The sequence below is a fragment of the Rhinoraja longicauda genome, chromosome 36 (genome assembly GCF_053455715.1).
Source record: "Rhinoraja longicauda isolate Sanriku21f chromosome 36, sRhiLon1.1, whole genome shotgun sequence".
Lineage (NCBI taxonomy): Eukaryota > Metazoa > Chordata > Chondrichthyes > Rajiformes > Arhynchobatidae > Rhinoraja > Rhinoraja longicauda.
Genome location: NC_135988.1, coordinates 1,464,896 through 1,485,094, shown reverse-complemented (window position 1 = coordinate 1,485,094; position 20,199 = coordinate 1,464,896). Strand labels below are relative to the sequence as shown.

The 20,199-nt window shown below is 49.3% G+C and overlaps 2 protein-coding genes across 2 annotated transcripts in view; both read left to right on the top strand.

Moving 5' to 3' along the window:
• The first annotated feature begins 308 nt into the window (after window positions 1-308).
• Window positions 309-5,192, top strand: LOC144610211 (protein phosphatase 1 regulatory subunit 3C-like). Its single transcript, XM_078428796.1, has 2 exons — window positions 309-376; window positions 1,908-5,192. The coding sequence occupies exon 2, from the start codon at window positions 1,944-1,946 to the stop codon at window positions 2,829-2,831; it is 888 nt and encodes a 295-aa protein (XP_078284922.1). The 5' UTR covers window positions 309-376; window positions 1,908-1,943; the 3' UTR covers window positions 2,832-5,192.
• A 4,689-nt stretch (window positions 5,193-9,881) lies between these two features.
• The window catches only part of gpat4 (glycerol-3-phosphate acyltransferase 4), a 111,239-nt gene continuing 100,921 nt past the window's right edge, over window positions 9,882-20,199 (top strand). Inside the window, exon 1 of the mRNA XM_078429008.1 lies at window positions 9,882-10,100. Within this exon, the coding sequence (XP_078285134.1) occupies window positions 9,936-10,100 (165 nt within the window). The 5' untranslated portion in view covers window positions 9,882-9,935. The remainder of the gene's footprint in view (window positions 10,101-20,199) is intronic.

The following is a 20,199-nucleotide window of genomic DNA, read 5'->3' as shown; positions in this document are numbered from 1 at the left end:
TGTTTGCTGGATGGATTCATCGGTGATTGCTGGTTGGTGTATTGATTGATGCTATATATTAATCAGTGATTCTTCCAATGATGGGTGTATTGATGAATGTGTGATTGGTGACGGGGTAATGCTGGTATTGATGAATCCCGCTGGGACACATGTCTCCCCCCCCCCCACCCCTTCATTAATTCACTGCCCGGGGGGGTGGGGATGGCTAGTGATGGCCAGTGATGGTCGGGCCGGCGACGGTCACCATTGGCCCGCTGCCCAGGGGCGGGGTAGGTGGAGTTGCCGGCCAGGCCGCCTCCCAGTCGGGCTACAGTCGCGTCCCCGGCCCCGGAGCGCTGCTTCACCCCCGCTGGCGGCCGCTGTGCTGGCGGGTTGCGTGAGTAATGTCACTCAGTCAGTGGCAGGGGGAGAGAGGGAGGACACAAGGGGGGAGCAAGTGGGGGAGACAGGGGAGGGGGGGGGGGGCAAGGTGGAGAGGGGGAGTAGGAGGAGAGGGGGGGGAACAAGGGGGGGAACAAGGGGGGGAACAGGGGGGGAGTAGAGGGGGGGAACAAGGGGGGGAGAGGGGGTGAACAGGGGGATATGGGGGAATAGAGGGGGAGTAGGGGGGAACAGGTGGAGAGGGGGGAGTAGGGGGGGGGACGGGGGAGGAGAGGGGGAGAGCAGAGGGGGTGTTGGTGTGGGGAGTTTGGGGCGAGGGGAGGGGGTTAGTTGGTCGGGGGCTGCTGGTGAAGGCGAGGTGTGGGGAGGAGTTGGGGGGATGGGTGTGAGGGGAGGTGAAGGGGATAGTGCTATAGTGGGTGGAGGGGAGGGTGGGTTGTGGAGGGGGAGGGTGGGGATGGCCGGGTGAGGTGATGGGGGGTGAGGCAGCATAGTTGCGGAGGAGGGTGGGGTGTGGGAAGGGGTGGGTGAGGGGAGCACAGGATGTGGGGGTGAGGTGGGCTGCGTGAGTAAAGTCACTCAGTCAATGGCTGGCCGTGTGTGGGAGAGGGGGGGAACGGGGGGGGGGACTTGGGGGGAACAGGAGGGGGTGTGGGGAGGGGAGGTGGGGGGGAGGTGGGTTGGTTGTGGGGGTATGTAGGGATGGCAGGGTGAATGGGGGTGTGGAGGCATAGTTGTGGAGGAGGGTGGGGTGTGTATGGGCAGGGTAGGGTGAGGTGTTTGGGGGGGGTTGTGTGGAGGGCAGGTGGGGTGAGGAGGTTAGGTTGGGGCAGGAGTCTGGGGAGGGCAGGTGGGGGTGAGGTGGTTTGGGGGTATGTATGGAGGGCAGGATGTGAGGTGGGTGGGTTGGGGCAAGTGTATATGGGGAGGGTAAGTTGGGGGTGAGGTGGGTGGGGGATATCTAGGGAGGGCAGGGTGTGGGGGTGAGGTGGTTGGGGGGTATGTGGGGAGGGTAGGGTGAGGTGGGTGGGGGGGGGTATGTGGGTAGGGTGGGGGGAGAGGGTTGGGGGGTATGTGGGGAGGGCAGGTATACACCTGTGGGGAGGGTAGGATGGGGGGGTGAGGTGGTTGGAGGGGTATGTGGGGAAGGCAGGGTGTGGGAGTGAGGTTGGTTGGTGGATGAGGGTGGGGTGAATGTCCTTTGGCTGCCAGGTCTGGGCAGTGTTGGCCACTATGTTGGAGGGGCAGGGGTCTGAAGTTCTCTCCCATGATCATTTTATTCATTGCATTTGTCCCCTACCCCTTTGTGTTTCTGTAACCTGTCCCATATTTGGAGGGAAGTTGCATTTGTTTTCTGTGCTTTGGCTGTGTTGTGGGTAGGAAGCGAATCAGTGCTCACTCACCTCCGCGCCTGCCTCCCTCCCTCCCTCCCTCCCTGCCCCAGAAACCCCGTTGCTGTTTCTGCACGACAACATAACTCTGTCTACTCTTCTCTCCCTGCCCCACCTGCCCTTGCCCCTCTCCAGGGATTTGCCTGCCTGCTGCTTCCACCAAGTGCAGCCATGCCTGTGGATTTTGCCCGGCGCGTCTGCCTGAATAATTCCCCTCCACTTCACAGCTTGCTGAGCTGCCAGGAGTTCCGAGGTGTGTGCAGACCCAGGCGGAAGCCCCTGCGTTCCTGCTTACATCTCCGAAACAAGGAATGCCTGGTGGGAGAGGGGTGGGCAGCCAGCCCCCGTGGCAGTGTGGACAAAAAGAAAGTGGTTTTTGCAGATGCCAAGGGTTTCTCGCTGACCGCTGTCCGCATGTTCTCTGAGATGGAGGACGATCTGTCGGACCTCCAGTTCGAGCTCTCGGACCTTGCCGACTGTGACCCACAACCAGCCAAGAATGAGGGGTTGCCCCTCGCCTTCCACCTGCCCGCGGAGGATTATTTAAGCTTCCGTTCGCGTTTGCAAGAAAACTTTGTCTGCCTCGAAGACTGTGTGGTCCAAGAGAAGTTCATTTCTGGAACGGTCAAGGTGAAGAATCTCAGCTACGAGAAGAAGGTTATGGTCAGGATCACCTTTGACTCGTGGAGAAGCTTCCATGACGTTGAGTGTGCCTACTTGAACAACGTGTACGGCTGCATGGACTCAGACACCTTCTGCTTTCAGATCCACCTGCCCGATCATCTCCAAACCCAGGAGACGATAGAGTTCTGTATCTCCTTCCAGTGTGGCCAAGATACCTTCTGGGACAACAACAATGAGCAGAACTATAGAATTCCCAGTGCGGCCTGGCCCCTGGTTGCGGAGACAGCTGGCTGCACGGAGGACTCTGCTCACTACAACAGCCGAGGACTGGCACAGGAGGTGGACGTGGAGCGATTCGGTAGTCCCCGTTCTGCTGATGGCATGTTCTCCCAATGGCAGAGCTGGGGCTGGTTCAATGCTACTGCCCACTGGTGACAACCTCCAGCCTCCGCAGCGGCAATGGGCCAGATGGTTTTAAACGACAACTCCAGTTTGGGCCGGGTTTGTGTCCAGATGCATCACATCTGTTGGCTGGGCATGGCGGACATTTGCATGAATCCTGAATATGAAGTGTGGTGCTTTAACAATACATCTCCACTGCTGTTGACAAAAAGCATGATCTATCCTGACCCCGTCCTGTCTCATTTGTTTGCCTGGTTTATGAGGAAGTGGCAGGGAATGTCTGATATTCTGCCAACAGAATGACAAGGAAGTGCTTTGGAATAAGTGTGCTGTTTTCATTAGATGGCATAATTCCTCCTGTTTTAAAGAATTGTGCTGTACTAATCTTTTGACTTCCAGTCAATGACTTGCAGAAGCAGAGGTGACTGCCTGAATTTTGAATTTCACAAACAAAACTTGCACGTTTGGTATACCCTTGTTAAACTATTTGTCACGTGTGAGCTTTGCTTTGTCCATAACATGCCACATGTTTGGGTATTTACCTGCACTATTTGTGGTACGGCTGCAACTGTGACAAGCTGGGCTGATGTTGTAGGAATCTGTAAAGTGCTGTAAATTGAAAATGGGTTAGGTTGGGAAATGGGATCACTTTGTCAATTCTGGTGTCGCATTAAGCAACAGAGTGGATGGCTATATAATTGTGGTGTTTTCAGAGTGCCTGCGTTGTTAGATGTACAATCATATAATTTTTTATTACTATTAACACTATACTTCTAGTTGCACTGTGATTTCCTTGTAGCCAAAGTTGGATCTCCAAACAACACTGTTCTGAGCCTTGTGTGCCTTTGAGAGCCTCTTGCATTGCCACAGCAAGTGTAGTGGCTTGGGTGTAATGCCAGAGAAGAGGGCATAGTCTTCATGCAGGTCAGTGTTTGCTCGATGGAGTGGCTAGTTCAGGGTGAGGAGAAAACTTGCTAAACCTCAGCTTCACCTGCACTCCCCTGCCACAGTTCAGTGGGTTTGAATCATGAGACAAGGCTTTCTTCACATTTTTAACACTTGAATAGTTTTATTAAGTGCTTTGATTTTTATTGAGGTCATAGACTAAATGCTCAAACAAGATTACCTCTTGATCAGCTATGCACAATGTCTCAAACAAAAATATAATTGGGGCAATTATTTTATGAATTGTATGGGCTGGGTATGCAAACGCCTGCACTCGGCAGTCGTTCACGGATCCTGCTACTGAGTGCCTTCGCAGAGGATTGAAGCTTGCAATCGAAATGGTGTTCTGGCCTCGGAATGAATCTCGCTCTGTCAGAATGTATTAACTTGGCTGGGCTACTGTTAACTTGGCACAGGGTTGCTGTTAACCAAAGATGGTTCTGTACTTGATTGAGGTTCTTCATGTTGAAGACTTAATTCATGGGGAGAATACTTGAGGTTGAAAGCTAAAATCTTTGCCAGTGGCATTACTGCTCCCCTTCCCAGCCCCTGGTTGGGGAATGCAGAATGTGGCTGTCTGTGGGGTTACTGTGGGCTTGGCCACACTGTGAAGGTGATGACTCACTGAGGGGGAGATTGTGGGGGGAGTCCGCTCGCCTGCTGAATGACATCCCATCACCAGTGGCTGACGAAGAGAGGTACAAGGAGCATGTTGAAAGCTGCCATCATTTGGCGATTGGGGTTGCAACATTGGCCAATTTCCCTTGGTTTGAGATCACATTCGTGTCTTATTTCAAGACCTTTCGCTGGCCTCGGTCTTTCAACACCGGTTGTTGAGTCATCGGCACATTGGGAAACTGTTTAACAGATTAGTTGAACAATGTTTCTCTCGCACATACTTCCCCGAATGCTTCTGCTGAAGTCGGCACACTGCGGTGGAGTGTGTGGGATTCGGCGGTTGAAGTGTGGTGTGGCAAAGCACAAAGCTATGAGCTCCACAAGACCCAGCCGATCCTGTAGGGGCTTGTGTTGTGTTCACACTTGGGTCATGGTTTGTGGGAGGCACAGAAGGAATGTTTGGGGAAGTGACTCTTTTAAAGTAGCTGATGATTGGTAATAAACTGTACCGACACTGCAGGTGAAGCGTGATATCTCCAGTGTACTTGTGCACTGCAGGACCTATCCAGTGGACACCTGCAGAAGAGTTTGAATGAAGAATTCACTCGGGGATCAGGGCGAGAGATGCTCCTCTTGTCCCAAGGTGCAATCACTGATTTGCGAACTGCAGTTAGCGGTGTTTCACAGTGTGAAGGGATGGTTCATTCATGTGTGTGGGTCATGCCCCCTTCGATCGGTGAACGGGGACGACTTTCAGTTTGTATCTCCGTTTCTGCTTGACTGTTCTTAAGTGTTTATTACTTTTGCATTTATTGTAGATTAATGATACATTGTACATAATAAAGTTTATAAGAGTTAAATAAATATTTTCTTTGTAGTTTCATTTCCTGAAGTTGACTATTTGTAGTGATGTTAAATGTATTAATTTCTAATTTCCCACAGATTATGGGTGATAATATATAACCAGTTTTGAAGAATAATTACTTTTAATTAAACACAACAGGATCCACTAAGCTTTGTAGGACTGAAGAAGTTTGGAGTTAAAAGGTTCCCGACCCGAAACGTCGACTGTCCATTCCTTCCACGGATGTTACCTGACCCGCTGAGTTCCTCCAGGACTCGTGGGCTACTCGTATCCAGTGCCTTTCTGAAGAAGGGTCTTGACCCAAAACGTCACTACAGAGATGCTGCATGACAATAGACAATAGGTGCAGGAGGAGGCCATTCGGCCCTTTGAGCCAGCACCGCCATTCAATGTGATCATGGCTGATCATTCTCAATCAGTACCCCGTTCCTGCCTTCTCCCCATACCCCCTGACTCCGCTATCCTTAAGAGCTCTATCTAACTCTTTCTTGAATGCATTCAGAGAATTGGCCTCCACTGCCTTCTGAGGCAGAGAATTCCACAGATTCACAACTCTCTGACTGAAAAAGATTTTCCTCATCTCAATTCTAACTGGCCTACCCCTTATTCTTAAACTGTGGCCCCTGGTTCTGGACTCCCCCAACATTGGGAACATGTTTCCTGCCTCTAACGTATCCAACCCCTTAATAATCTTAAATTTCGATAAGATCTCCTCTCATCCTTAAATTCCAGTGTATACAAGCCTAGTAGCTCCAGTCTTTCAACATATGACAGTCCCGCCATTCCGGGAATTAACCTAGTAAACCTACACTGCAGGTCCTCAATAGCAAGAATATCCTTCCTCAAATTTGGCTGTTCTTAAGTGTTTGTTACTTTTGCATTTATTGTAGTAACTGTAACTGACCCGCTGAGTTACTCCAGCATTTTGTCTACCTTCGATTTAAACCAGCATCTGCAGTTTTTTTCCTGCATATCTTTCATTCTTTTATTCCATGTCTCTCTATATCACCATCTGTCTCTCGGTTCCCTTTCCCCAGACTCAATCTGAAGAAGAGTCTTGACACGAAACATCACCTTTTCCTTTTCTCTAGAGAGGCTGCTTGACCTGAGTTACTCCAGCTTCTTGTGTCTATCCTCCAGTACTTTGTTTTACTAAAGCTGTACACGTGGCTTCAGAGTTGCATTGCACAAGGAGGAACTTGAGTGCTACACTCGCCTGATACAAGTCAATGTTTCAATTAATTCATTTGTCCATCCAACAGTTTTGATGTCACAAGGCCACAGTCCCTGTAAATGGCATCACGGACACATTGTGGTGAAGACGGTTTCCAGCACACTGACCTTCATCCGTCAGGGCATTGAGTATATAAGGTGGACATTATGTTACAGTAGTACAAGACATTGGTGATGCTGCACTTGGAGTATTGTTCAGTTTTGGTCACCGTACCATTGGAGCATTGCCATCAAGCTGGGAAAAGTGCAGAGAAGATGAACAAGGATGTTGCTGGGACTCGGGGGGGGGGGGGGCTGAACTATAGGGAGAAGTACGGCAGGGGCTCGGACTTAATTCCTTGGAGTGCTGGAGGCTGAGGGGTGATCTTGCAGAGGTGTGTGAAATCGTGAAGGGTATAGATAGCGTGAATGCAGTGTTGGGGAATCAAGATCTAGAGGGTATAACCTAAGATGAAAGGGGAAAGATTTAATCTGAACCTGAGGCAACTTTCTCACTCAGGGTGATAGGTGAGGAAGTAGTTGAGGCAGGTACAATAACAACATTTAAAAAATATTTGGATAGGTACACTGACCCTATCCAAAGTTTATAGGTATATGGACCAAACATGGACAAATGGGACTAGCTTAGATGAGGCATCTTGGTTGGCATGGACAAGTTTGTCCGAGGGGCCTGTTTGCTTGCTGTATGACTCTGATGCAGTCCCAAAACATAGTGGTCTTGGCCAGTAGAGTGAAGGTTGACATTGTAGGCGAGCGGAGGCCCTGCCGTTGCCCGATGTTCACATTAACTCCTGACAATGGCCATGAGCAGCATCTACTGAAGCTAGCACGTCACTGAGATGTCACCTGTTACTAGTGAAGAGGTAAGACACAAAGTGCTGGAGTAACTCAGTGGGTCAGGCAACATCTCTGGAGAGAAGGAACAGTGACATTTTGGGTCGAGAGGCATAGACGGTGATGTAGAGAGACGTAGAACAAATGAATGAAAGATATGCAAAAAATAACAATGATAAAGGAAGGGTCTCAACCCGAAACTTCACCCATTCCTTCTCTCCAGTGATGCTGAGTTACTCCAGCTTTTTGTGTCTAAGGAAACCGTTGTCGCCTTGCACTTTTGGGTGGTATTTGATTGGCAGTCTTTTACTGGTTCCCTTTGGACCTCAGCGGTGAAGCCCAGTTCTCCCTGCTGTGCCACCTCAGCACTTGTTCTGTGATCTTGTACAGTCCAAACACTACATTAAATTCCTGAACTATCCTCCCGCTGAGTTACTCCAGCATTTTGTGTCTATCCTTTTCCAGATTCTGTGCTGTGAAGGAGTTTGGCAGAAGAGGCATTCCTTGGACAATTACATGTTGGTCTTGTTTGCTCCAAGTGGCTCTGTTGCTAACAGTTAGGCCTGCAGTAGAATATGCAGTGAATGGATCACATGCAGGCAGAGGAGTACGTTTAACTTGGCTTCATGTTCAGCACGGACATTGTGGGCCAAAGGCCTGTTCCTATGCCATACTGTTCCATACAAAGTACTGGAGTAACTCTGGATCAGGCAGCATCACTGGAGGACAAGGATAGGTGATGTTTCATGTAGTACCCTTCCTCAGGTCGTCTGACTCAGGGTCCTGAGCTGAAACCTTATCTATCTATTCTCTCCACAGATGCTGCCTGACTGCTGAGTTACTCCAGTCCTACTCTAAATTCCAGCAGCTACAGATCCTTGTGTTTTCTATGTAGGAATGCAAACTGAGGCAAACCTTCTTGACACTCGCCGAATAGTGAAATGCCTGGATAGAGTGAATGTGGGGAGGATGTTTCCATTAGTGTGAGAGTCTAGGACCAAGAGGCCATAGCCTCAGATTAAACAGATGTACCTTTTTAGAAAGGAGAAGTAGAGGAATTTCTTTAGTCAGAAGGACAGGAATAGGAATATTTTATTGCCACATGTGATTAGGCACAGTAAAATTCTTTGCTTGCTACCCAATGTAAACAAATAGTGGCCTCCTACTGTGCTGGCAAAGTTACAAAGGACGGCGGTCCCCCCTGGCTGGGTCCTCCAGTGTTCTTCCTTCCCCTCACAGTGGTCCTCCACGCTCTCGTTGACTGCGGTTCAACCCGCGAGGCAACGTCGCCATCACATGGCTTCACCACGCCGAGGCCCCATCTTCGTGAGGCTTCGCTGTTGCTGCCGCCCCACTTCACGCTTCAGTGGCGTTGACCCGTGCCCCAGCCACGGACTCTGTTGGCTACTCTGCTGACCTGGGCTTCTATGCGGCGATCCAGAGGCATCGAGACCATGTTCCCAGTCCACGGCTGTGGCCTCTCAGGAGGATGGTGAATCTATGGAATTCATTGCCACAGACGGCTGAGGAGGCCAAATCAATAAATATTTTTTATGGTGTAGATTGACAGTTTCCTGCTTAGAAGCATAGAACATTGGTGCAGGAGAAGGCCGTTCGGCCCTTCGAGCCAGCACCGCCATTGCGATCATGGCTGATCATCCACAATCAGTAACCCGTGCCCAACTTCTCCCCATAGCCCTTGATTCCACTCGCCCCCAAGCGCGGGTGTCGGGGGTTATGGGGACAAGGCAGGAGAATGGGGTTAGGAGGGAGAGGATTGAATGGCGGAGTAGACTTGAAGAGCCGAATGGCCTAATTCTACTCCTAGAACTTATGAACTTATGCCAAAGCTGCCAATCTCTCACCACAGATGCTGCCTGACTTCCAGCACCTTCTGTTTTAAGTAGGAAGGAACTGCAGATGCCAAAGATAAACCAAAGATAGTCACAACATGCTGGAGTAACTCTGGAGTAACATGCTGGCCAGGCAGCATCTATGGAGTGACGTTTCGGGTCGAGACTCCTAGTCCCAGTTTATCTTCCATTTTAATGCGGGTTTGCAGCAGCTGCGTGTTTTGCTAATAGTTTTTTTTCTCTCGTTGCTGTGAGTGCGCGTCCCAGCCGCAGGGGGGCGCCCGCCCGCCCGCCCGCCTGCCAGCTCGGGCATGCGCATTAGCCCTCGCCGGGAGGGAGGGAGCGCGCGCGCCTGGCCGCCCGCCCGCACGTGCGCGCGCCGCCGGGTGACCGGTGTGTCTGTGTCGCGCGCGCGCGCGCGCTCTCTCTCGCTGGCGGCGGCGCGCAGGCGGGGATGCGGGCAGGGCCGTGGGGAGGGAGCGCGCGCCCGCCCGCCCGCACGTGCGCGCGCCGCCGGGTGACCCGTGGGTCTGTGACGCGCGCGCGCTCTCGCTCTTGCTCGCTGGCGGCGGCGGCGCGCAGGCGGGGACACGCGGGCCGTGCTGGGCCGGGGGGAGGGAGGGAGGGAGGGAGGCAGGCAGTCAGTCTCCGCGGGCCGGACTGGGGAGGGGGCAGCGGGGCAGCGGGGCAGCGAGAGGAGGAGGCGGTGGCCAGGCCAGGCCGGGGTGAGGTGAGGGGCCGGGGTGAGGTGAGGTGAGGGGCCGGGGCCTGGGTCTGGGGCCCGCAAGCATGGGCCTCCTGCTGCCCGTCGACAGCCTGGTGTGCATCCTGCTGGGCATCTCGCTGACCGTCTGGATCACCCTGCTGCTCGTCTTCATCATCGTGCCTGCCATCTTCGGCGTGTCCTTCGGCATCCGCAAGCTCTACATGAAGACCCTGCTGAAAGTGTTTGAGGTAGGCCGGGCAGCCTTCATATCTTCATAAGTTCTAGGCCATTCGGCCCTTTAAGTCAATCATGGCTGGTCTATCTCCCACTCTCAACCCCATTCTCCTGCCTTCTCCCCATAACCTCTGACACCCGCACGAATCAAGCATCTATCTATCTATCTATCTATCTATCTATCTCTGCCTTAAACATAGAAGGATGAGGGGGGATCTTATTGAAACGTATAAGATAATTAGGGGATTGGACACATTAGAGGCAGGAAACATGTTCCCAATGTTGGGGGAGTCCAGAACAAGGGGCCACAGTTTAAGAATAAGGGGTAGGCCATTTAGAACGGAGATGAGGAAGAACTTTTTCAGTCAGAGAGTGGTGAAGGTGTGGAATTCTCTGCCTCAGAAGGCAGTGGAGGCCAGTTCGTTGGATGCTTTCAAGAGAGAGCTGGATAGAGCTCTTAAGGATAGCGGAGTGAGGGGGTATGGGGAGAAGGCAGGAATGGGGTACTGATTGAGAGTGATCAGCCATGATCGCATTGAATGGCGGTGCTGGCTCGAAGGGCTGAATGGCCTACTCCTGCACCTATTGTCTATATCCATTGGCTTGGCCTCCACAGCCTTGTGTGGCAAAGAATCCCACAGATTCACCACTGTCTGACTAAATAAATCCCTTCTCAACTTCCTAAAGGAACATTCTTTAATTCGGAGGCTACATCTGGTCCTGGATTCTCCCACTAGTGGAAACATCCTCTGCACATCCACTCTATTCAAGTGTGTGTCTGAGGGACAGTCCCTCTGTGCGGTCCCCCCCCCTCGTTAACCCACTACACTGGCCTACAATGGATGTCTTCACTTGGTTCAAGGGCTATCATAACCAAGTACACTCACATCTGTTGATGGAGATGATGTGTAACTTCAAAGGACAAGGGATTCTTCTCCAGTGTGTCTCCAGACTGCTCGGTGTTACAGGATGTCGGTTCCTAGATTACATAAACAGACTTTCGAATAGAGGCACAAGGAGGTTATGTTCTGATTTTATAAGAATGGATAGGACCTGAAGGTGTATTTTGTTAGTCTGAAGAAGCACCTTGGTCCGAAACATCACCTATTCCTTTTCTCCGGAGATGCTGTCTGACTCGCTGAGTTACAAGAACACAATGTTCTGGAGTAACTCAGCGGGCCAGGCAGCATCTCTGGAGAACATGGATCAGGTTCAGAAAATATGACCAGGTAAAAGTAGACTGCGAGCTGTCACCGAGAAGTATATCTACATCTGACAAGTGGGGATCTTTCAAAACTAGAATACGGTAGCGCAGCGGTAGAGTTGCTGCTTTACAGCGAATGCAGCGCCGGAGACACAGGTTCGATCCTGACTACGGGTGCTGCACTGTAAGGAGTTTGTACGTTCTCCCCGTGACCTGCGTGGGTTTTCTCCGAGATCTTCGGTTTCCTCCCACACTCCAAAGACGTACAGGTATGTAGGTTAATTGGCTGGGTAAATGTAAAAATTGTCCCTGGTGGGTGTAGGATAGTGTTAATGTACGGGGATCACTGGGCGGCACGGACTTGGAGGGCCGAAAAGGCCTGTTTCCGGCTGTAGATATATGATATGATATGATATGAGTTCAGGACTAATGTTTCTCTGTAAAGGTGAAGGCAAGTCCAAGCAGGAATCCTTGTTATCAAGGGTTGTTGAGAGTTGGATAAACAGGAGAATCCTATGGCAGTGTAGAGAATTGAAAACCGAGGCAGGCCTGACATGAGGGGGTGGGGAGGGTTACGTTAAAAAAAAATTAGGAGTACAGACAGGGCGGGAAATATCACGGGTGGACGAGGTTAAGGAAAATCTCAACATATATTCTAAGTATTTCATGGGGAAGAGGGTAACTGGTAAAAATATAGGAACCAAAAGGGCAATCCTTGTGGAACAGGGGATGAAGGCGAGGCCTTGCGTAGATATAGTTGACAAGTATTCATTCAAGATGAAGGGCATTGTAGTTTGAGCATTCCGGGAAGGGGCTGTGAAATTGTAGAACATGTTATCGTTAAAAAGGGGGAGTTATTAGATGCCTCAGTTGACTCGAATATGGATGCCAGACAACGACAAGGGATGAGACAGAATTTTAAGTGGTTACTGGAGGATGCTGAATGATGGGACTGAAGGCTGATAAATCCCCAGGGCCTGATGGTCTGCATCCCAGGGTACTTAAGGAGGTGGCTCTAGAAATAGTGGAAGCATTGGAGATCATTTTTCTATGTTCTATAGATTCAGGATCAGTTCCTGTGGATTGGAGGATAGCAAATGTTATCCCACTTTTTAAGAAAGGAGGGAGAGAGAAAACGGGTAATTATAGACCAGTTAGTCTGACATCAGTGGTGGGGAAGATGCTGGAGTCAATTATAAAAGACGAAATTGCTGAGCATTTGGATAGCAGTAACAGGATCATTCCGAGTCAGCATGGATTTACGAAGGGGAAATCATGCTTGACAAATCTACTGGAATTTTTTGAGGATGTAACTAGGAAAATTGACAGGGGAGAGTCAGTGGATGTGGTGTACCTCGACTTTCAGAAAGCCTTCGACAAGGTCCCACATAGGAGATTAGTGGGCAAAATTAGAGCACATGGTATTGGGGGTAGGGTACTGACATGGATAGAAAATTGGTTGACAGACAGAAAGCAAAGAGTGGGGATAAATGGGTCCCTTTCGGAATGGCAGGCAGTGACCAGTGGGGTACCGCAAGGTTCGGTGCTGGGACCCCAGCTATTTACGATATACATTAATGACTTAGATGAAGGGATTAAAAGTACCATTAGCAAATTTGCAGATGATGCTAAGCTGGGGGGTAGTGTGAATTGTGAGGAAGATGCAATAAGGCTGCAGGGTGACTTGGACAGGTTGTGTGAGTGGGCGGATACATGGCAGATGCAGTTTAATGTAGATAAGTGTGAGGTTATTCACTTTGGAAGTAAGAATAGAAAGGCAGATTATTATCTGAATGGTGTCAAGTTAGGAAGAGGGGATGTTCAACGAGATCTGGGTGTCCTAGTGCATCAGTCACTGAAAGGAAGCATGCAGGTACAGCAGGCAGTGAAGAAAGCCAATGGAATGTTGGCCTTCGTAACAAGAGGAGTTGAGTATAGGAGCAAAGAGGTCCTTCTACAGTTGTACCGGGCCCTGGTGAGACCGCACCTGGAGTACTGTGTGCAGTTTTGGTCTCCAAATTTGAGGAAGGATATTCTTGCTATTGAGGGCGTGCAGCGTAGGTTCACTAGGTTGATTCCCGGAATGGCGGGACTGTCGTATGTTGAAAGGCTGGAGCAATTAGGCTTGTATACACTGGCCTTAGAAGGATGAGGGGGGATTTTATTGAAACATATAAGATAATTAGGGGATTGGACACATTAGAGGCAGGAAACATGTTCCCAATGTTGGGGGAGTCCAGAACAAGGGGCCACAGTTTAAGAATAAGGGGTAGGCCATTTAGAACGGAGATGAGGAAGAACTTTTTCAGTCAGAGAGTGGTGAAGGTGTGGAATTCTCTGCCTCAGAAGGCAGTAGAGGCCAGTTCGTTGGATGCTTTCAAGAGAGAGCTGGATAGAGCTCTTAAGGATAGCGGAGTGAGGGGGTATGGGGAGAAGGCAGGAACGGGGTACTGATTGAGAGTGATCAGCCATGATCGCATTGAATGGCGGTGCTGGCTCGAAGGGCTGAATGGCCTACTCCTGCACCTATTGTCTATTGTCTATTGTCTATGACTGAAGCTGAGCAAATTTGGGACCTTTATTCAGGAAGGGCAGCAGGATGAGTGCAGAGCACAGAGTGAGAGAGGAACTCGCTAAACTCCCCTCAAAGAAGGAAACTGATGCAGGGTCTCGACCCAAAACGCTCTTTTGCCTCCACAGATGTTGCTCGACCTGCTGAGTTCCTCCAACTGCTTGTTTATTGCCTCAGACTTATGTTCTTCAGGGTGATGGCAGGCCAGTCAAGCTCGGTTATCAATCGGGATGTTATTGGAGAGAAACTCTGAGGTTCTGACAGTCAGCGTAGCTTTAATGGGGGATCCTGTGGGGCCAATTTGATTGAAATTTTCAAAGAGATAAAGTGTATTGAAGATTGCAATTAATATATTCAGCATGGATAGGTCTTTATATTAATATGGTCAATAGAGAAAGGCCTTTGAGAAAGAAACTAGATGCAAATTGGTTGGTAATAGGAGGCAGAGAGTGATGATGGAGGATTGCCGTTGTGATTGGGAGCCTGTGCCCAGTGGTATATCACAGGGATCAGTACCGTGACCTCTGTAGTTTGTCATATAGATTGGTAATCTGGAGGTGAATTTGGGAGCTATGATTAGTGAGTTTACAGTACACAGAAACCAGTGGTGCTGTTGATAGTGGGTGAAGTAGGCCAGGCCACTCAATGATGCTTCTGAGTTGGTGATAGACACAAAGTGCTGGAGTAACTCAGCGGGATAGGCAGCATCTCTGGAGAGAAGGAATGGGTGGTTTTTGTGATTGGGATGGTTGGTGATATGGGCAGAGCAATACAAACATAGTTTAAAGTGTGAGGTGATGCATTATCAAAGGGCAGAAAGGCATTTGAGTGCAATGTCGGCTGTGCTTGAGTGAGAGAGACTACACTGCTCATGGAGACTACACTGTGGCGTGCCGCTCCAGAGATTTCAGCATATAATCCTAGTTGACACTGTGGGAATGTTATGCTGAAGGTCAGAATATGAGAGGGGGTAAACTTCACAGGTCTGAACACTGCCCGAGACACTCGACACCACTGGGGACTGCTGCTCTGCCTCATTCTGCCTTCCAGAATGGAAATGAAGATTATGTCTTCCATTGAGAATGGGTGAAATAAGAAGGAGTGGGGAAGAGATACAATCATAAGGGGAAAAAATGATTTGCTCATTTGGAAATTGTATCATAGGAACATAGAAAATAGGTGCAGAAGGAGGCCATTCGGCCCCTCGAGCCAGCACCGCCATTCATTGTGATCATGGCTGATCGTCCCCAATCAATACCCCGTGCCTGCCTTCTCCCCATATCCCTTGATTCCACTAGCCCCTAGAGCTCTATCTAACTCTAACAGTGTCAACGTGTTGCAGTGAACCAACCTGTTACTGCCTCATCTCTGCATAATCCAGTCCTCTGCTTCACTTATTCTTTCCTCCTAGAACAGTTTTAGTGTTTATCCATGTCCTTTTTAAAAGGCTATTCTGAATCACTGCTTTTGGCCAGGAAATTCATTGTTTAAATCTCCCAGACAAGTAAATAGATGCTAACCTCTCCTTAGTTCTTCCAGCAATCAGTTATGTATAACCTTTCGTTATCAGTTCACCATCCATTAACAGCAGTGATTTTGACTGATTTTGGCCTATCTGGTTCCCTCAGTTTTGAACCTCCATCATTACTGGTTTGAGGCAAGGTCACAGAGCAGACACAACATCTCACTGCTGATGAAGTGTCACCAACCTGATATATTAATACTGTTTATCTATCTCCACTAGCCTGAGTATTGAGTGCTTCTGGCCATTTCTGCTTTAATGCAACTGTAACCTTCCAGTGAAAGGGGCTGAGCTGCTTTATCTATGCATTTATGGTGAATTTATATAAGGGTTTGTTCTACATCTTTTCAATAGTGTTAACATCCATTCTAAAGTAGGCAAATTTGGCACAATAATCTATGCTTAAGGTTAAGTAGTTTTTTGCCGATTTAATCATGCATCTTTCATTTTGTATACTTTTCCCCTATTTATAAATCGTAGTCTAAACATAGAGTCACAGAGTGATACAGAATACTGCCTGGTTTAGAGGGTATTACCGATGTGATGTTGAACATTACCAATAAAGAAAGGTATTACCTATAAGATTGGAAGAGGTTCTTTAGAACATTGGATGTTAAGGGGAGAACTGATAGAAATATATACAATGATGAAAGGTGCAGATAGGGTAAACGCTCAACATTTCCACCTTGGGTAAAAGATTATGACCATCTACCCTTTCTACACCTTTCATAATTTTATATACTTCTATCAGTTCTCCCCTCAACGTCCAATGTTTTAGAGCAGGGGCCTCCAAACGTTTCAGCACGAGGGCCACATGAAATATTTGGCACATTTTTGCAGGCCGTAGGAAAAAATAAAGAAGTGTGAGTTTTATAAATTTAATGAACTAAAAAAAAGTTTAGATTAGGTTTCGTTAAATTAGATTAGGAAAGGTTAAACTAGGTTAGGTTAGTTTACATTAGATTTATATGGCAACAATAAATAATATTCAAAATATTTAAAAAGAGCTTGAAATATTGGAATATATATATACCGTAGGTATACAATTATTTATAAAACAGAAAATACAGTGACCACTGCTTGGGGAGAGAGAGGGGTAGAGAGTGGGGGGGGGGAGAGAAAGTGGGGGGGAGAGGGAAGAGAAAGTGGGGGGGAGCGAGTGGGGGGGGGGAGGAGCGAGTGGGGGGGGGGAGGAGCGAGTGGGGGGGGGAGAAGAGCGGGGGGGGGAGAGAGTTGGGGGGGGGGGAGTATAAGACAATAACTGCAGATGCTGGTACAAATCGAAGGTATTTATTCACAAAATGCTGGAGTAACGGTATTGTGGGTTCAGCATTGATGTGGATAGAGAGCAGGCAGACAGGAAGCAAAGAGTAGGAATAAACAGGTCATTTTCAGAATGGCAGGCAGTGACTAGTGGGGTACCGCAAGGCTCAGTGCTGGGACCCCAGCTATTTACAATATATATTAATGATTTGGACGAGGGAATTGAATGCAACATCTCCAAGTTTGCGGATGACATGAAGCTAGGGGGCAGTGTTAGCTGTGAGGAGGATGCTAGGAGGCTGCAACGTGACTTGGGTAGGTTAGGTGAGTGGGCAAATGCATGGCAGATGCAGTATAATGTGGATAAATGTGAGGTTATCCACTTTGGTGCCAAGAACAGGAAAGCAGACTATTATCTGAATGGTGGCCGATTAGGAGAAGGGGAGATGCAACAAGACCTGGGTGTCGTGGTACACCAGTCATTGAAAGTAGGCATGCAGGTGCAGCAGGCAGTGAAGAAAGCGAATGGTATGTTGGCATTCATAGCGAGGGGATTTTGAGTATAGGAGCAGCGGTAGAGGCAGCGGCAGGCCACGGTAGCGCAGCGGTAGAGTTGCTGCTTTAACAGCGAATGCAGCGCCGGAGACTCAGGTTCGATCCTGACTACGGGTGCTGCACTGTAAGGAGTTTGTACGTTCTCCCCGTGACCTGCGTGGGTTTTCTCCGAGATCTTCGGTTTCCCCTCCCACACTCCAAAGACGTACGGGTATGTAGGTTAATTGGCTGGGTAAATGTAAAAATTGGCCCTAGTGGGTGTAGGATAGTGTTAATGTACGGGGATCGCTGGGCGGCACGGACTTGGAGGGCGAAAAAGGCCTGTTTCCGGCTGTATAGATATGATATGATATGATATGATAGTTGTACAGGGCATTGGTGAGACCACACCTGGAGTATTGCGTACAGTTTTTGGTCTCCTAATCTGAGGGGAAAGACATTCTTGCCATAGAGGGAGTACAGAGAAGGTTCACCAGATTGATTCCTGGGATGGCAGGACTTTCATATGAAGAAAGACTGATAGACTCGGCTTGTACTCGCTGGAATTTAGAAGATTGAGGGGGATCTTATAGAAACTTACAAAATTCTTAAGGGGTTGGACAGGCTAGAATGCAGGAAGATTGTTCCCGATGTTGGAGAAATCCCAGAACAAGAGGTCACAGTTTAAGGATAAGGGGGAAGTCTTTTAGGACTGAGTTGAGAAAGTTTTTTTTTCACACAGAGTGGTGAATCTGTGGAATTCTCTGCCACAGAAGGTAGTTGAGGCCAGTTCATTGGCTATATTTAACAGGGAGTTAGTTGTGGCTAAAGGGATCAGGGGGTATGGAGAGAAGGCAGGTACGGGATACTGAGTTGGATGATCAGCCATGATCATATTGAATGGCGGTGCAGGCTCGAAGGGCCGAATGGCCTACTCCTGCACCTATTTTCTATGTTTCTATGTAACTCAGCAGGCCAGGCAGCATCTCAGGGAGAGAAGGAATGGGTGACGTTTCGGGTCGAGACCCTTCTTCAGACTGATGTCAGGGGGGCGGGACAAAGGAAGGATATAGGTGGAGACAGGAAGATAGAGGGAGATCTGGGAAAGGGGGGAGGGGAGCTTGGTTTCGCCGATGTAAATAAGTTGACATATGGAGCAGCGGATGCAATAGATGAGGTTGGAGGAGGTGCAGGTGAACCTCTGTCTCACCTGGAAAGACTGTTTGGGTCCTTGGATGGAGTTGAGGGGGGGAGGTAAAGGGACAGGGGTGTTGGCATCTCGTGCGGGTTGCAGGGGAAAGTGCCCGGGGTTGGGGTGGTTTGGGTAGGAAGGGACAAGTGGACCAGAGAGTTACGGAGGGAACGGTCCTCTCTGCGGAACGCAGAGAGGGGAGGGGATGGGAAGATGTGGCCAGTGGTGGGGTCTCGTTGTAGGTGACGGAAATGTTGTCGGATGATTTATTGGATCCCTGGCTGGTGGGGTGGAAGGTGAGAACGAGGGGGATTCTGTCCTTGTTGCTTCTGTCCTTGGGGGGGGGGGGGGGGGGGGGGGGGGGGGGAAAGATTCGGGGTAGAGGGAGTAGCGGGTTGAGAGAGGGGAGCGCGTGGAGGGGGGGGGGGGGGTGTCAGAGGGCCCGGTGAAGGAGGGCTGCCACTTGTGGGTGCTGCTTCCTCCCTCTCTCTCCCATCTTTCTCTCTCCCCTCTCTCTCTTTCTCTCTTTCTCTCTCTCCTCTTTCTCTCTTTCTCTCTTCTCTCTCTTCTCTTCTCTCCTCTTCTCTCTCTCTCTCTCTCTCTCTCTCTCTTTCTCTCTCTCTCTCTCTCTCTCTCTCTCTCTCTCTCTCTCTCTCTCTCTCTCTCTCTCTCTCTCTCTCTCTCTCTCTCTCTCTCTCTCTCTCTCTCTCTCTCTCTCTCTCTCTCTCTCTCTCTCTCTCTCTCTCTCTCTCTCTCTCTCTCTCTCTCTCTCTCTCTCTTCCCCCCTCTCCCCCCCTCCCTCTCTCTCTTCCCCCCTCTCTCCCCCCCCTCCATCTCTCTCTTCCCCCCTCTCTCCCCCCCCCCTCCCTCTCTCTCTTCCCCCCTCTCTCCCCCCCCTCCATCTCTCTCTTCCCCCCTCTCTCCCCCCCCTCCATCTCTCTCTCAGCTGTGCCACTGTACCATCCTAAGTCAGTAGTGTACCCTCAACAGCCCCATCTTTTTTCTTAAGATTTGCGTATATTTTCCTCTGCCTCTCAACATTTGAGATGGGGCTCCAGGCTTTGGGAAATGGGTGTGTGTCGGCGACTTCCCCCCAGTGTTTTCAGTTGCACCGTGAAGAAACCCCATGTGGGTGAGGGGGATCTTTCCGTCCTCCACAATAGCAGAAGTGTTCCCTGCTCATGTTCCCACTGGAGTATGCGGATAGACACAATGAACCAGCTCCAATGGCCAGCAGCGTCATGAATGGTGTCACAGGCAGCAAATCTGCTGATGACTTGTACTTGAGGAGACTCTGGTCTGAAGCCAACTCCTTTCAAGTTGCATAATGAGTGTTATTAATGTCTCATACATTTAATGTTCCAGTGTAATCTAATCTTGGTTCTAGTTTTTATACAAACAAACCTGTAATCATATAACTCTTATATATCTGACTCTGATTTGAGAGATTAGATTGTAATTCAGAGCATCCATTTTTTTAAAAACCAACACAGTACATATCGTGTCAGTTGTATGGAAGTTCTGGACACGTTAGCCTTTTTGAGTGATGATAAAATATTTGGTTTTGAACTTGGGACCCTTGTGTTTCATGAAATGAAGATATTGAAATGCTATAAAAGATTCTGTAACTTGTTAATCTTATGTTCTATAAAGTTTTCACTGTATTTTCAAGATCGCAGAGACAATGTCAGTTGAGACAAGGCCAGGATTATTAGCAGTTTACTATCTATCAACTCGCAAGCGAATGAGCCCAGAAGCAAAAACCTCTGCTTTTAATAAATTTACAACTGAATATTATTCTTCAGTGGAGTGGGGGGAGGGAGTGG